We start from the raw sequence: 16,813 nt of genomic DNA, 5'->3' as shown, positions 1-16,813 counted from the left end.
ATTACACGATGCCACCTCCCATATTCTTCTCTTCCTTCACTTTTCTGTGCTGTTTCCATTTGTTTGATGTACTTACAGTAATCTCTGTTGACATTTGAAGGATAGAAGCAAATGCCCCTTTAAAGCTTCCTCGGTGCAGATGAAATGACCATAATACAAACTTTCAGTACTTTCACGGAGAAGTCAAAGACCATCACAGACATTACCTCATCCATGTCCACAACCAGCCGTATCCGAGATAACAAAAGATAGGTCCAAGTGGTATTTTTCAAATGGATGCTAAGGTCACCTGAAGAACTTTCAGCAAAAGCATATTGCGGTGGACAGGTCAACTCTGTTTTGGGGGATGACACTGAGACCAGAGACTGAAAGGCTTTGCCCAGGGTTCTCCCACCAGTCAGTCACGAACTGGGATGGGAACCTTTGTCAGGAACGGTCAGCTTTGCCACAGGCAGCCACAATCATCACGCTTGCGTGTGTGTTCGGGAGACAGGCCAAAGTCTGTCTTTGCACACACATTTAAATCTGATACGGACTTCCCATACTGAAAATCTTGGGCCATTTCTACACAGACCATTCATTTAAATAGGCCACATTTTATGGATTTGGACTGTCCTTTTTTCTTTTTTTTGTAAAGCAGTTCTGATGCGCTCTTTAACTATAGGGTGGGCCCTGTGAGTAGAACATGCTAATGATATAACACATTAGGGAATTCTTTTTAACAAAGAAAAATAACAACATGTTTTAGAAAAGCCTGAACATTTGAAAGTGCTTGGAAAACCTTTTCTAACTGGCATAATTAGCCTTGGTTCCTCCAAGCTGCGGCATTTTCTTGGTCTAATTGTTTTGGGGACAGCAGGCTGAGTGGAGACACAGGCAATGTGAAGAGAGAATAACGGACATCAGAAGCCTTCCAGTGACTTCCAGGCCTCATCCAAGGGCACGGTGTGACTTCTGAGAGAGACGAAGATAAATGAAACCACTTCCAAGCAGAGAATTAGAATAGCCCTTCCTTAGACACCTGAGTTTAAGAAAGGATTGGTCATCAGGATAGAGAGGTGACCAGGGCCCACCTTGGGAGGCGACACCAAGCATAATTTGGGCTAATTTTCAGGTCTTCCTGAATCAATAAGTGTAAGTAAGGGCTGTCCTGGGTGAGCTTCAGTCAGGTGACGAAGGAAGAAGCCTGTCCCCCGTACTGGGCTTTATGCCCAGCATCCCTGTAGAGGCCCTTCCAGGCAGCCACTAATGCACATACCACAAGCTGCATGCCTGCTTCCTAAATTCGGTGCACGTTCTCTTCAATTCAGGTTTATTTTAATGCACTTCAAATCGAGGAGCATTTCTTGATTTGATTCTCCTAACGGCATCACTTCAGCTTTTGAGGAAGTAAAGATAAGCAAGGAGAAGGCACTTTCCTTCATGAGTTCCTAGTCTTTTTTCCTAACTTCCCCCCAAATTTTAACATTGAATTTTAATATTAAAAAAAAAATCTCAAACCTACTGAAAAATTGAACAGCAAAATCTGTATACTTTCCATCCAGATTTAGTACTGCTAACATTTTTCTACATTTGCATGTCTGTCTTTGTGTGTGTATTATTAATTTGGCCTGCCGTGGGTGGAGAATCAGAGAGAGCTATCCAGGCTAGAAGGCGACATTTGACTTCACACTGAAAGGATACAGCAAGCACACCAAACATGGGCTATGCTCCAGAAGGAAGAGAAACATCAAAATTTCTTGTGGGAGTAGGAAGTTCCTGATCTGTTAAGGGAATAGCAAGTAGCATGGGGTGGCTGGCAAGTAGCTTATGTGGGAGAAAGTAGACATTTGAGGAAAGGCCTTAAATACCAGGCCAAGATGTTTGGGGTAGGAGGCAGCGAGCTTATAAGCAATTAGGTTCCATCAGTTATTCTTTCAGGCGGGAATGGCAAGATCAGCTAGGGCACTTAGAGGAGTAGAGAGGACAGTGATGACCAAGAGCAAGGACTTTAGTTAGAAAACCATCTCATACATGTCCAGGCAGGAGTCTACTTACTAAGTTCCTTATAGAACGCAGGATGTATTCTATTGGTAATTTTGTTAGGTTTGTTTAGATTTTACATTTTCGGTTTTCTTGTCTAGTTTTGTTAGCCTTTAACTTAAAGGGCAGAGAACTCAATCTTTCTTACTGCTGAACATATGCCCAGTGTCCAAGTGTCTGTTGATCCATTCCTGTCCTAAGTTGAAATAATTTTAAAAGACTTGATATGCTCACTTGAATTTAATAGTCCCTTTATAACCTGAGATGCTGTGAATACATATCTGCAGTCCCGTGATAAATGTTCCCTGAAAAAACAGATAACTGATTCATAAGTATGGTTTCTGCTTCAATAACCTAGATCTGTACTGTCCAATCAATACGGTAGCCACTAGCCACATGCAGCTGCTAAATGCTTAAAATTGACTTGTTCAAAGTGAGATATGCTGTAAATACACACCAGATTTCAAAGACTTAGTATAAAAAAGGAATGTAAAATATCTAAAAAATAATTTTGCATATGGATGACATGTTAAAATGACAATATTTTAGATATACTGGATTACATGAAGTGGCCCACTCCCACCACTTTTCTTCACCAGAGTATCAGAAGTCTTAGCCAGGGCGATTAGACAGGAACAAGAAATAAAAGGCATCTAAAGTGGTAAGGAAGAAGTAAAACTGTCACTATTTGCAGATGACATGACACTATATAAAGAAAACGCTAAAGACTCTATTTAAAAAAACAAAACTGTTACAACTAATAAAGTTGCAGGATACAAAAACATACAAAAATCTGTTGGATTTCTATACACGAATAGCAAACTATCAGAGAAATTATTTAAAAAATCCCATTTACAATTGTATCAAAAAGAATACATACTAATAAATTTAACCAAGGAGATAAAAGACCTGTACACTGAAAACGATAATACTTTGATGAAAGAAATTGAAAAAGGCACAAATGGAAAGATATGCCATGCTCATGGATTGGAAGAATTAATAATGTCCATATTACCCAAAGCAATCTATATAGGTCAGTGCAATCCCTACCAAAATTCCAATGGCATTTTTTACAGAAATAGAACAATCCTAAAATCTGTATGAAACCACAGAAGACTCCAAATAGCCAAAGCAATCTTGATAAACAACACACCTGGAGGCATCATGTTTCCTGATTTCAACCTATATATCACAAAGCTACATTAATCAAACAAAAAAAGCAAAAAACAGACACAGGCCAGTGGAAACAGACAGCCCAGAAACGAACCTGTGCATGCGTGGTCAATTAAATTACAACAAAGGAGCCAAGAATCTACAATGGGAGGACGAGCTCTTCAATAAATGGTAATGGGAAAACTGGACAGTCACATGCAAAAGAAGGAAACTGGACCTCTGTCTTGCATCATTCACAAAAATCATCTCAAAAAGGATTAAAGACTTAAAAATAGGACCTGAAACCACATAAAACTCCTAGAAGAAAACAGAGATGGTAAGCAACTTGCCATCCGTCTTGGCAATGATTTTTTTAGATTTGACACCAAAATCAAAGGTAGCCACTACAACAAAAAATAAACAAATGGGACTACATCAAACTATCAACAAAATGAAAAGGCAGCATACTGAATGGGAGAAAATATTTGCAAATCCTATACTGGATAAGGGATATCCAAAATATAGAAAGTATTCATAAAATTTAATAGCAAAAAATTATTCAAATGGCCAATAGGTACATGAAAAGGTGCTCAACCTCACTCATCATCAGGGAAATGCAAATCAAAACCATAAGGAGATATCACCTCACATCTGTTAGATGACTATTATCAAAAAGACAATAACAAGTGCTGGCAAGGATGTGGAGAAAAGGGAGCCCTTATGCACTGCAGGAGGGAATGTAAATTAGTGCAACCACTATGGAAAACACTATAGAGATTCCGACAAAAATTAAAAATAGAACTACCATATGATCCAGCAATGCCACTTCTGGGTTTTATCCAAAGGAAACAAAAATTGACTTGAATCGATATATACATCTGCATATTCATTGCAGCCTTATTTACAATTGCCAAGAAACGCAAAAACATTAAGTGTCCATCAGCAGATGAATGGATAAAGAAAATGTGGTGTATGTACATACATATACACACAATGGAATATTATTCAGCCGTAGAAAAGAAGGAAATCTGCCATTTGCAACAACATGAATGGATCTTGAGGGGATTATGCTAAGTGAAATAAGTGAGACAGAGAAAACAAATTTATCATCTCATTTATATGTGGAATCTTAAAAAAAAAAAAAAAAAAGAATCCCTCAGTAGAGAAAACAGGTTCATGGTTGCCAGAGGCCAGTGGTTAGGAGTGGAAGAAATGGGTGTAGGTGATCAAAAGATCCAATTGTCCAGTTATAAAACAAGTCATCAGGATGTAATGTACAGCATGGTGAGTTTAGTTACTGATACTATATATATTGTACTGAAGTTGCTAAGAGAGTACATCTTAAAAGTTCTCATCACATAAAAAACTGTGGTGATGGACATCATACTGACATACTGTGGTGACCATTTCTCAATACATATATATATCGAATCATTATGTAGTGTATCTGAAACTAATATAATGTTCTATGTCAATTATATCTCAACAAAAATAACACGTGTGTATATATAAACATTTTATCTATTTTTACTTTTTAATGTGGCTAATGAAAAATTACAAGTTAGATGTGTGGATCACATGATATTTCTATTCAACAGTGCTGATACAGATAATTGGATGTATTTCTATTCAGATGCTCTCCAACTTTTTTTTTTTTTTTTAAGATCATGAAAGGCAGATATTCTCCAGCTCTACACTAGGACTAGTTTGAGTTTCTACCTTCAAGAAAGTGTGAAAAAGCAATACTGATATTTAATTTTTGATAATTTTTAAGAACAATCGTTAAGTATAAATGCTGTTTTATAGGAAACCACTTTAAAATAGGAATTCTGGAAAGGATATTATTATTAGGACAGGGTAAATTAGCAATTTTTAAAATCAAAAGTTTGCCAAACATATATGTCTGTAAATACCTGTTTTAAATCTATAGTTCAAATAATTAAAATGGTAAAGACCAGTCCTAGTGAACTGATTTCAGAGGCAGTATAGTTTGCTTTTTCTGCTGATGAAATCTGTCACATTTTCTTAATAAATAGCATTTCTCCAAATCAGCTAAGCTTCTCCAGAGAGTAAATGATGAAAGGAGAGCATATGGTGGTGCCCTTACATCTGAGATAGTTAGTGATATGTCCAGTATTTCTAACCACACTCCCAGAACTTTACGTAATGTTCCCGAATGGTGGGGAACCTTGAGATCCACCATGAGAGCGCCATTAAACGTTTGTCTGTGTGGTATATATGGTATTCATTTAAGGCTTAGAGTGGTTTCCATCCTTTCACGGCATCGCCCACTTACTCTAGTCCATCAGGCTGCTGACAGTTCCCTACTTTAGGGAACACAGCAGCCTCAATTCTCTTTTTAAAACTCTTCAAAGAATTGCCTTAACCTCCCTTGGTAACGTGTGTCTAACAACTTTCATTATCATCAGAGCCTGTGGATTTAACCTCTCTCAACTTCATTTTCCTCATCTGTAAACTGCAGATAAAAGCCGGCTGTACCTTGATCACATGGTGCACTGTAAGTGCTCGGGTGATATGTGGAATGAACGAGAATTACTCCCATCTCGGATATCACCTCCTTGTATGGCATCTCCCAGGCAAAGCACATTTACTCCCTTCTCTGACTCCTTCAATTTCATCAGTTTAAGAAATGTTGGCATTGCCTTCTTTATAATTTACTTATTTTTACAAAATAACCAGTGTCAACCCCCAAATTCTTAGGAAGCCAGGACGGGCATCAGGCCTGTGTGACTGTGTGTGACACCCCTCACCCACGGATTCACTTCCTGCTTGAATACACAACCCATCCTGGCCCCATGCTTCTGTCTGGTCTGTTGTGCTTGACTTTCTAGCTCTAGTGTCCAGCAAAGAGGATAACATAGTAAATACCTATAAAAACAAATGATTTACCAGCCCAGCAAAGTTATCTCATCATACCTCTCAGCTGGCTATAAACTAATCATTCGAAGTAAGGCATTTGCTAGTCGTTCAAATCATGGCAAGCTCTCTTTGTCATTTTAAAAGACTATGAATGTGGGAAAAGAAACCTTGATCTACTTCGCTGACAGAAGCAAAGAGGCTGAAAATTTCTTTAATACTTATCATGTTAGATTGCTGACTAGATAATTCATACGGCTTCTCTGTGAAGTAGATATTCTTATCCACATTTTATAGATGAGAAAACGGAGTTCATAGAGCCATCGTCTGAACCTGGGTCGGACTCATTAACCTCACACGACAGGGTTTAGACTTTTTGACAGGGAGAGCCTTCCTCCATCAAAGTATCAGAGCAGAACAGTCACCCGGGAGCACAGGGAACAAGTCCTTCCCACTCGTGCTTTCCACGCCTTTAAAGCATCAGAAGCCTCCCCATGGCCTCTATTACACCGTCAATCAGCTCAAAAGAGCCACAGACCACTAGGCTGGCCAGCAGAGGAGGGCAAGCAAGACAGCAGGACAGATGGCCCTGCTTACCCTCATGTGACACAAGAAGGGTTGAATAATTTAAATTCCACCAATTTGCCAGCTTCTGCCATATATTCCTCAGTCTTTCCAGCTTTACACAAACACTGGTAGGATGTCAGTAAAGCAACAGAATATGACGTGCCTAACTCTCATCCTTACCTTTGGGAAAGAAAACAGTTTGAGATCATGGACGAGAATTGTAAAATCTATGTTAATGTTTCTCTTATTTTTAAGTACTTCTATTTCTCTAAAATATGAAAACCCACAAGTTAGGCTGTGCTTCTGTGTTCTCTAATATATCAGGTATTACGTTTCACTGGAACAGGAACGTAACCAGCCCTCATTGGCCAATATTGCTGTCGTTACATCACAACTGCCCTTAAAACAATCGATGGCACTGGCTTTGAAGCACACAGCTGAGACTGCACTTTCACACTCAGACACAGCAAGCAGTTTCAGGTTATGTTGATCACATGTGATAGTTTCCTATAATTTGATACAAAGCTGTAACTTATATTCTTGTCCCTAGTTAAAACAGGACTTGATCTGAATGACTGGTTATCTTAGAACCATGGTTAATTCTGCTTTCTGCAAACAAAGAGGGGGAAAAAAAAACACTACATCTCAATTGTCTAAATGTTGAATTGAATATAAATGTTAAGCCAGTCAAGGTTTTGGACAAGTTTTTGGGGGTAGATTTTGAGAGAGTGATGGCATCAAGATGGCAACATAGGTCATTCCCAACTTCAGTCCCCTTCACAAGAAACTAAGAGTTATCCACGAAAGAGACACCATTGTAAAAATCCTAGAACCCATATGGGGGTAAGCCTAAAGCACAAAGACCAAGACAGACTGCATCAGAAGGGCAAGAGGAGCGGCTACACTGACCACATGGCTCCTTCCACAGGCCAGCACAACACTGCACCAAGCGGACTCCGGAGCCTACAGTTTCTCCAACAGGAAACAGAGCCCACGGTGGACATCCAGCTCCCCTGCACTGTGGGTCACTTCACAAGAGGCCCTTCACTTCAGGTCTCACATCAAGGGGGAATTGTGCAGCTTGACCACTGGGCATCGGATTGTGATTGAAAAGGGAAATAGAGTTTATAGCAACCACATTTGGATCCTGAAAGACCGAGTTTCCACTCATAGCAGCATTCAAGCTCAGCCAGTGGTTTTGCTTATCTGCAGAGTCAAGATTGTGGCCCAGTCTAACCAGGAACTTGGTGGGGCACCAATCTGCCTGATTTGGGACCACAAATAATGAGCCATACCAGCTTTGGAGCCAGTTCAGTTGCTCTGCTTGGGCAGGACAGCTAATTCGTAGGTTTACCTACTGCTGAGTGTAACTCCCCATGCAGGAAGCCTGAGCCCCTGGGAAACTGTTTAGCACGGCAGCACTCAAGCTGCCTATCTTCAGAGCCAGAAAGGTAACCCCACTGGCCAGGGAGCTTGGTGCACAGTTCTGCCTGATTGGGTCCCCAAACAAAAGACTTGCATGCCCTGGGGCCTATTCTATGGCCCCAACCAAGTAGGGAAACTAATTTATAGTCCTTCCTACCTACCTACCTACTGACCGACCGGGAAACCCAACCATAGCTCCCAGGAGTCTGCATAGCCCATCCTGCAATCCCAATGAAGCAGCACTTGAGTGGACAGCCAAGCCAGCGGCCCTTCCCATCTGCAGAGCCAAGACTATAGCCTGTTCGACCTCCAGAAAAGAGCCTTGCCAGTCTTGGGGCATTTACAGCAACCCCACTGAAGCAGGAAAATGAATTTGTAGCCCTGACCCCTGCTGAGTATAGCCTTCTGCCCACCCAACCAGGGAACCTAACCAAAGTACAGGGGAAGCCAGGTAGCCCACCTGCAGCCCTGCTTACAGTGGCACATGAGCTGAGCACATGGCCAGTGGCTCTCTCCATCTGGCCAGAGATGGTGCACAGTCCTGCTTGATTTGGGTCCCCAAACAACAAGCCATTATGGCCTTAGCCCCTGTTCTGCTGCCCTGCCCAATCAGGGAAGCTAATTCATAGCCATGCCTATTCCTGAGAATAGTAGTAGTCCTAACTGTCTTGGAAGCCTGACCAACAAATCCACTCAACTGTGGAGCCCATCTTACAGTTGCACTTGGGCAGGGAACACAGCCAGCACATGGAACATTTTTTAGGATCCTATGTTAGGCTACAAAACAAGTCTTAGCAAATTCAAGAAAACTGAAATCATACCAATTATCCTCTCTGCCCACAGTGGTATGAAACTAAAGATCAATAACAGGAGGAAAACTGGAAAGTTTGTGAATACATGGAACTTAAATAGCATTCTCCTGAACAGCCAATGGGTCGAAGAAGAATTTAAAAAAAGTATCTTTAAACACAATATATGAAAACTTATAGGAAACAAAAGCAGTTCTAAGAGGGAAGTTCATAGCTATAATGCATACATCAAGAAAATAGAAAGATTTGGGGGTGCCTGGATGGCTCAGATGGTTAAGCATCTGCCTTCAGCTCAGGTCATGATCTCAGGGTCCTAGGATTGAGCCCCACATTGGGCTCCCAGCTCTGCAGGGAGTCTGCTTCTCCCTCTCCCTCTGCTTGTGCTCTCTCTCTCAAATGAATAAATAAAATCTTAAAAAAAATTTTTTAATTAAAAAAAAAGAAAATAGATTTCAAATAAACAACCTAACTTTATATCTGTGGAACTCGAAAAGGAAGAACAAACTAAGCTCAAAGTCTGCAGAGGAAAGAAAAGATTGGAAACAAAGATTAGAAAATGAAATACAGAAAAGGAAAAGAATTTTTCAAATCTAAGAGTTGTTTCTATGAAAAGATAAAATTGACACCTTTATGTAGACTAACCAACATAAAAGAGAGGACTCAAATCAAAAAAACTTATAAATGAAAAAGATTACAACTAAACCACCAAAATACAAAAGATTATATGAAACTACTATGAAGACTACACCAACAAACTAGACAACTGCAAAGAAATGGAAAAATTCTTAGAAACATACACCCTACCAAGACTGAGTTAGGAAGAAATAGAAAATCTCAACAGATGAATTACTAGTAAGGAGCTTGAATCCGTAATGAAAAATCTCCCAATGAAGAAAAGCCCAGGACCAGATGGCTTCCCTGGTGCATTTTACCAAACATTTAAAGAAGAATTAGTGCCAATCCTTTTCAAACTCTTCCAAAAAACTGAGACAGTAGAAACACTCCCAATTCCTTTTATGAGGCCAGCATTATGCTGATACCAAAGCTAAATAAGGACACTACAAGAAAACTACACGCCAATATCCCTGATACATACAGATGAAAAATTTTCAACGAAATTACTAGCAAATTGAACTCACCAGCATATCAGAAGGATTATTCACCATAATCAAGTGGTATTTATCTCTGGGATGCAAGGATGGTTCAACATACACAAATAAATAAATGTGATACATCACATTAATAGAAAAAAATAATCATATGATCATCTCGATAGATGCAGAAAATGCATCTGACAAAATTCAACATCCATTCATGATAAAAACTCTTAACAAATACATAGAAAGAAGGTGCCTCCATCTAATAAAGGCCATATATGACAAGCCCACAGCTAACATCATACTCAGTGACAAAAGTTTGAAAGTCTTTCCTGTAAGATAAGGAAGAAGACAAGGGTGCCAAGTCTCACCATTCCTATTCAACACAGTACTGGAAGTCATAGCCAGAGTAGTTAGGCAAAATAAAAGGCATCAGAATTGAAAAAGAAGAAATAAATTGTCTATTTGCAGATTATATGATTTTATACACAGAAATGCTAAGAGCCGTACCAAAAACAGATCAACAATTCAGCAAAGGTACAGGTTACAAAATTAACATACAAAAATCAGTAGTGTTTCTATATACTAACAATGAGTTATCTGAAAAAGACAGAAATGATCCCATTTATAATAGCATCAAAACAATAAAATACTTAGGAATAAATTTACCCAAAGAGGTCAAAGATCTCTACACTGAAAACTATAAGACAGTAATGAAAGAAATTGAGTCAGACACAAATGGGAAGATATTCCATGTTCATGGATTGGAAGAATTAATACCATTAAAATGTCCATACTATCCAAAACCATCTATAGATTTAATGCAATCCCTAGCAAGATTCTAATGTCATTTTTTACAAAAGTTAAAAAAAAAATCCTAAAATTTGTATGGAACCACAAAAGACCCTGAATAGCTAAAGTAATGCTGAGAAAGAACAAATCTGGAGGCATCACATTTCCTGATTTCAAACTATATAATAATGCTGTAGTAATCAAAACAGTATGTAACTGGCATAAAAAATATACACATGAACCAATGGAACATAACCCAGAGCTATACAATTAACCCCCCAGCTATACAATCAACTAATATTTGCCAAGGGATCCAAGAATACTCAATTGAGAAAAGACTATCTCTTCAGTAGGTGGTACTGAGAAAATTGGATATTCACTCCTATCTTAAACCATTCACAAAAATTAACTCAAATGGAATAAAGACTTAAACATGAAACCTGAAGCCATGAAACTCCTAGAAAATAACCTAGGGGAAAAGTTGTCTTGACCCAGGTTTTGGCAATGATGTTTTGTTAAGACACCTAAAGCACAAACAACAAATTAAAAAATAAACAAGTAGGACTACATCAAACTAAAACCTTCCACACAACAAAAGAAGCAATCAACAAAATGAAAAGACAACCTATGTATGAAAAGGAGAAAAAAAATATTGGCAAGCTGTATATCTGATAAGGAGTTAATATCTAAAATATATAAAGAATTCCTAAAATTCAGTAGCAAAAAGAAAAAAAAGCAAATAATCCATTCAGAGTACCTGAATAGACATTTTTCCAAAGAAGATATTCAAATGACCAACAGGTGCATGAAAAGGCACTCACATCACTCATCATTACAGAAATGCAACTCAAAACCACAAAGAGCTCTATCACCTTACACTATCATCAAAAAGACAAAGATAACAAATGCTGGCATGGTCTTAGAGAAAAGAGAACCCATGAATGCTGTTGATGAAAATGTAAACTGGTACAGACACTTTGGAAAACAGTATGGAGGTTCCTCAAAAAAATTAAAACTAGAACTACCCTATGATCCAGCAATTCCACTTTTGGGAACATACCTGAAGGAAATGAAAAAACTATGTTGAAGAGAGATCTGCACACCATGTTCTGTAGCAGCATTATTCACAAGAGCCAAGAAATGTGTCCATCAGTGGATGAATGGATAAAGAAGTTGTGGAGGGGCGCCTGGGTGGCTCAGTCGTTCAGCGTCTGCCTTTGGCTCAGGTCATGATCCCAGGGTCCTGGGATCGAGCCCCGCATCGGGATCCCCGCTCCGCGGGAAGCCTGCTTCTCTCTCTCCCGCTCTCCCTGCTTGTGTTTCCTCTCTCGCTGTCTCTCTCTGTCAAATAAATAAATAAACTCTTTAAAAAAAAAATAAATAAATAAAAATAAAATAAAGAAGTTGTGGTACACACACCACAGGAATATTATTCTGCCATAAAAAGGGGAAAATCTGCCATTTGCAACAACATGAATAGACTTTTAGGGCATTATGTTAAGTGAAGTGAGTCAGAGAAAGACAAATACTGTATGATCTCACTTATATGTGGAATCTAAAAATACCGACCTCAGATACTTTGTTGCCAGGGGCACAGGTGTGGGGAGGAATTAGGTGAAGGTGAACACAGACTTCTAGTTCTTAGATCTAGAAGTACTGGGCATATAACATACAACATGATAAATGTAGTTAAAAATGCCGTGTGGAATATCTGAAAGTTGGTAAGAGTAGATTCTAAAAGTTCTTATCACAAGGGAAAAAAATTTGTAATACATGTTAACTAAGTTTATTGTGATAATCATTTCCTAGTATATAGGTATGCATCAATATATATCAATAGAACTGGAAGAAAATAATCTGTTTTCCCATCTGTGGGAAGTTGTCTGTCTGCCAGTCTTGTTATTTTACTTCATAATTGACCCTCCAACATTTGGGGTAGGGAGAGTTCAATCATAATTCCAACTATTTTCCTCAAAAAAAAAATTTTTTTTTTCTTATAGGGAAGACTAATTTACGGTTTGCTCCAAAAGCATGATTGACTGGAAGGAATATACTCCAAAATAATTGTAGTGACACAGTCAATTAAAATTCATGATTTTGTAGTTCAGCTTATTCATCTTAGTTTTCTGTCATTTTATTGTAATTTCCATAAAGTTGGAGACTAGCAAATGTATTTAATTGTAACCTTTCATTAATTCTGACTGTACTGCTACACACTGAATGTGTCCTTTAAAAGTCGTATGTGGAAGCCATAACCCCCAACGTGGTGGTATCTGGAGGTGGGGCCTTTGGGAGGTGACTCTTCATGATGAGATTAAAACTGTGTTCATTCTTTCCCCATAAAGAATTAATGTCAGGGAAACAGATAGATACAGATAGATTGATTGAGACACTTAGATATATATGTATCTCCTAAGTGTCTAGTCTTAATAATCCAAAATCGATAGTCTACCTTCAGAAAAGCAGAAAGGAATATATATGCAACTACAAACTAGGGAAATAATTTTGTGCTCTTGTCCTGAGCCTATATAAAAGCCAGGATTTTAATCAGTGTCCAGAATCTTAAAATGCATTGTGTCAAATTCAAGTGGTTGTGCATATATCTATATCTTGTACTTCACCGGGAAGTTTCCACTGTAAAGTTGGCAGGCCCACTAGAGCATCCAAAATTGTCTTTATGAAGTGGTTTGCAATGTTCAAACTGTTCCCCAACTTTATGAATAAGTGGTTTGCAATGTTCAACGGTTCCCCTTGTGGGCCACTGGGAAAGCCTTGAAATCCTAGGCCTGGCCCAGATGTCTGGGGGTGGGGTGCGCACCTGATCTCAGGCAAGGCTGCCCTGCAGGAGAGCCACGGCCCCTTTCTCCAACAGACCCCAAATAGACTTTGTCATGAATCCATGACCACCACCCTAACCCACTATCCACAAAATCGTGTCTAGATTTGTAAACTTAGGTGCATATTAGTATCATTTAGAAACTTCATCTCAAAAAAGTTCCAAGTTATTGAAGAGGCAAGAGCTTCTTACACTGAATTATGTATTAGGGTAATATTACCTGAGGTGTACTCCGTATTCTTGTATGGTTTTACCTTATAACTTTGTGTTTGCATTAGTAAAGGCGCTGACAACTCTGAAAAATAAGTAATTTGAGTTTTAATAAGTAAACTGTGTTAACTGGTAATACTAATCATACACTGTCCTGTAATACCATCTCTGGATTTTTAAATTGCCTTTTTGAGATTTCCTCAGGAAGATAACGAGCTCCCTCTAGTGGGAAGTGAGCATTATAATCCGGTTATTTCCCCAAAGCACTGTAAACTTCAGTTACATTTTGTTTAAAGGAAAGGGGCTCCATTTATTTTTCTCTTTGAATTTTAGCCAAGAGAATAATATTGGTTATCATGGAATGTGTATAGGACAGTCATGAGTTTGGGGTCATGTTGATGAACTGCTCTTACATAAGCAAAGAAAGTGAGGTTACCTCAACTTAATGCCTAAGCATTAACTCCAGCTAACCTGTTAGAATATATATATACATACATACATAGAATTTACTTACCAATTACATATATACCACTTAACTCCTAAGCCTTTACTTTGATAATTAAGTAGTTAGAAGATTATCTCTCATCTCTTGGCCTCATTTTACAGCTGAGCCTATGGCTTCCTCAAGATTTCACAGTCGGCTTTGACCTTTGAGTTTCTATTAATTTTACAGAAAGCAAGCCTTGCTCATTTTGGCTTTTCTTAATTTATGAGAAAAATATAACCAAAATCCCGTGGTTTTTTTGAGTAATTAGCTTTCCACCCCATATCATTCAGACTTGAAGCTAAAACTGCATCTTTATAGAGTTTAATAACTTATGTAAAATGTTAATTCTCAATCATCAAGAAAAATTATAATTGCACCCAGGCAAGAAAGTAAGTAGCACACTACAAAATGGGTTTTGATTTTACAATCGGTTATGAAAAAAAATTTAAAAATTTAATGAAATTTTGTCCGAGAGTGGCATATATCCCAGAATAGTTAACAACCAATAACCAACTCCTGGAAAGTTATGGAAACTTTCAATTTTAAAATCCTACATGTTATGTTCCACCTGTTCCACACTGTATATAGCTTATATCAAAGCACAGGTTTCACTGCTTTTTGGTAACTGTTGACAAAGTTCTACCACACTGGAGAAAGGTTGGCTCTCACTAACCATTGTTTTATTGTTTTCTTACAGCAAACAACATGCTTGGTTTTGGAACACTGGTCAGTACTTCCAATACCTACGATGGATCTGGTGTCGTGACCGTGGAAACGGACCATCCACTCCTCTGGACCATGGCCATCAAAAACTGACCCAGCAATTGGCATCCACAGCCATGCCTCTGATTTACCTCATTTGCCTTATTGTCTTATTGCTCAACTTATTGCTTATTGCTCAACAAGAACTTTGATTTACAGAAATTTAAACCTCTCCATGGGAAGCCCAGTAGTCTCAAAGATGTTAATGTTTACATAATCCAGGTAACACAAATGACAGATCTCAATTTTACAGTGAGGGAGAAAAATGATTATTTTGAAGAAAGTAAATAAGCTCTATTACATTCACTTGGAAAACTATTGTGGATCATTCCCCTATAAAATTCAGTACCAATTATTATCATTCCATTTATCCTAGAGAATTGTTTTTGATTTTGAAGCTGAGAAAGTTCTCTGTTGAGGGTCCTTGGTGTCTAACACATCAGCCACCTTCTGCCCATCCTTAAATCCTTACACCGAAGGCTACGTCTGAATGTTAACGCTAGAGTCCTCTGTATAATATGGGGAAAAAATTCCTTTCAGAGTGGGATGTTAGAATGGCACCATTTTGCCCTGGCTTTACCTGTCTTTGGTATTACCTTTTAAAAATAAATCAAGAATCATTGACCTAATTATTAAATTGGAAAACAGGCAGTTATGTAAGCTATAGGTGAAGAGAGAAATGGCATGAAAGGTGAATGACAGGTCATAAAGCCCTACTGACACCTTCACCCCAAGCTCAGCTCTGAGCCGAGTGCACTAGGCTCCAGGGGAGTGACAGATGAGAACTGCCCTCATTGGAATTACAACCCAGGCTGAAGATATTGTGCAGAGGAAACTCATGCACGAAAAATGAATTGTTTCTGACATTACTCAGCCTGAACAAGCGTTGGTTCACAGGCCCCAAAGTTAATGCAGAGGACCAGGAAATGAGTTTGACACCTAGTAGTAAGAATCTGGGTCTGAAAGCCTGAGCTCCTGTCCTGGTCCAGTGGTTCACCCACGTTCCCGGAACTTTGTCCTGAGCCAGAACCGGGGCAGGGCTGGCGGGGTGGTGCCGGAGCTTCCTTCTGCTGCCCCTCCACCCCTAGGTTCTAGACCCTGACACCTGGCAGTTACCCAGCAGAGAATGCACAGCATTACTGGCTCGGCAGTTCAAACCATGTAGGGCACTGAAATGCACTCGTTTCTTTTATAATGAGACCCTCATCTCTCTTACCCTTTTCTATCCTATTTACCAAACGAAACGGTGCCATACAAACCATGACGTGAGGAGAACCCACCCCCTAGGTTTTACGAACGCACATCCCCATCTTGCTCTCGAGGACCAGCAGCTCTTTCCTTCCCGGTGTTACGATAAAGCAAGAGTTGGATTTTAAGTGGAGAGTGAAAGGGGAATCGGTTGAGCTGCGTGCAGTTGTGAAGGTTCACCATGAGAGGTCAGTTGTTGTTATTACACAAATATAGGAGATTGGAATCCGACGTCAAATAAAAATACTTAGTTACCAGTGTGCATGTTTGTGGTCTGTTTACAGCCCATTTTCTCAACTGTATTTCATTGTCACCGATCTCTCATAATCAACGTTTCTGTACAAAAAGAAAAAAATTGCCCAAAGGATGGTTAATAACAACAGCACTTCACTCCTCAGATTTCAGCAAGCAGCCAGTATTAATACTTGCTCTAAGCTGCATGGAGGGTCTGCATGAGATCACACGTGCTGGTGCTTACGCTCTCTCTCTGGACTCGCTGCCCATCTAGAAAAGAGGGATTATATGAAGC

The 16,813-nt window shown here is 39.1% G+C and overlaps 1 protein-coding gene across 2 annotated transcripts in view; it reads left to right on the top strand.

The window, feature by feature from the left end:
- The window catches only part of TPK1 (thiamin pyrophosphokinase 1), a 336,496-nt gene extending 319,950 nt beyond the window's left edge, over positions 1–16,546 (top strand). For both annotated transcript variants that reach the window (XM_028106283.1, XM_028106279.1), the window contains one exon: positions 14,972–16,546. In XM_028106283.1, coding sequence (XP_027962084.1) covers positions 14,972–15,090 — 119 coding nt within the window. In that variant the 3' untranslated portion in view covers positions 15,091–16,546. The remainder of the gene's footprint in view (positions 1–14,971) is intronic.
- Positions 16,547–16,813: the final 267 nt, after the last annotated feature.

This window comes from Eumetopias jubatus, unplaced genomic scaffold (assembly GCF_037043125.1).
Source record: "Eumetopias jubatus isolate StellerSeaLion01/CBP00866 unplaced genomic scaffold, mEumJub1_p1.0 scaffold_14, whole genome shotgun sequence".
NCBI lineage: Eukaryota > Metazoa > Chordata > Mammalia > Carnivora > Otariidae > Eumetopias > Eumetopias jubatus.
Note: the sequence above shows the minus strand (reverse complement) of the source record. Positions and strands in the feature narration are given on the sequence as shown.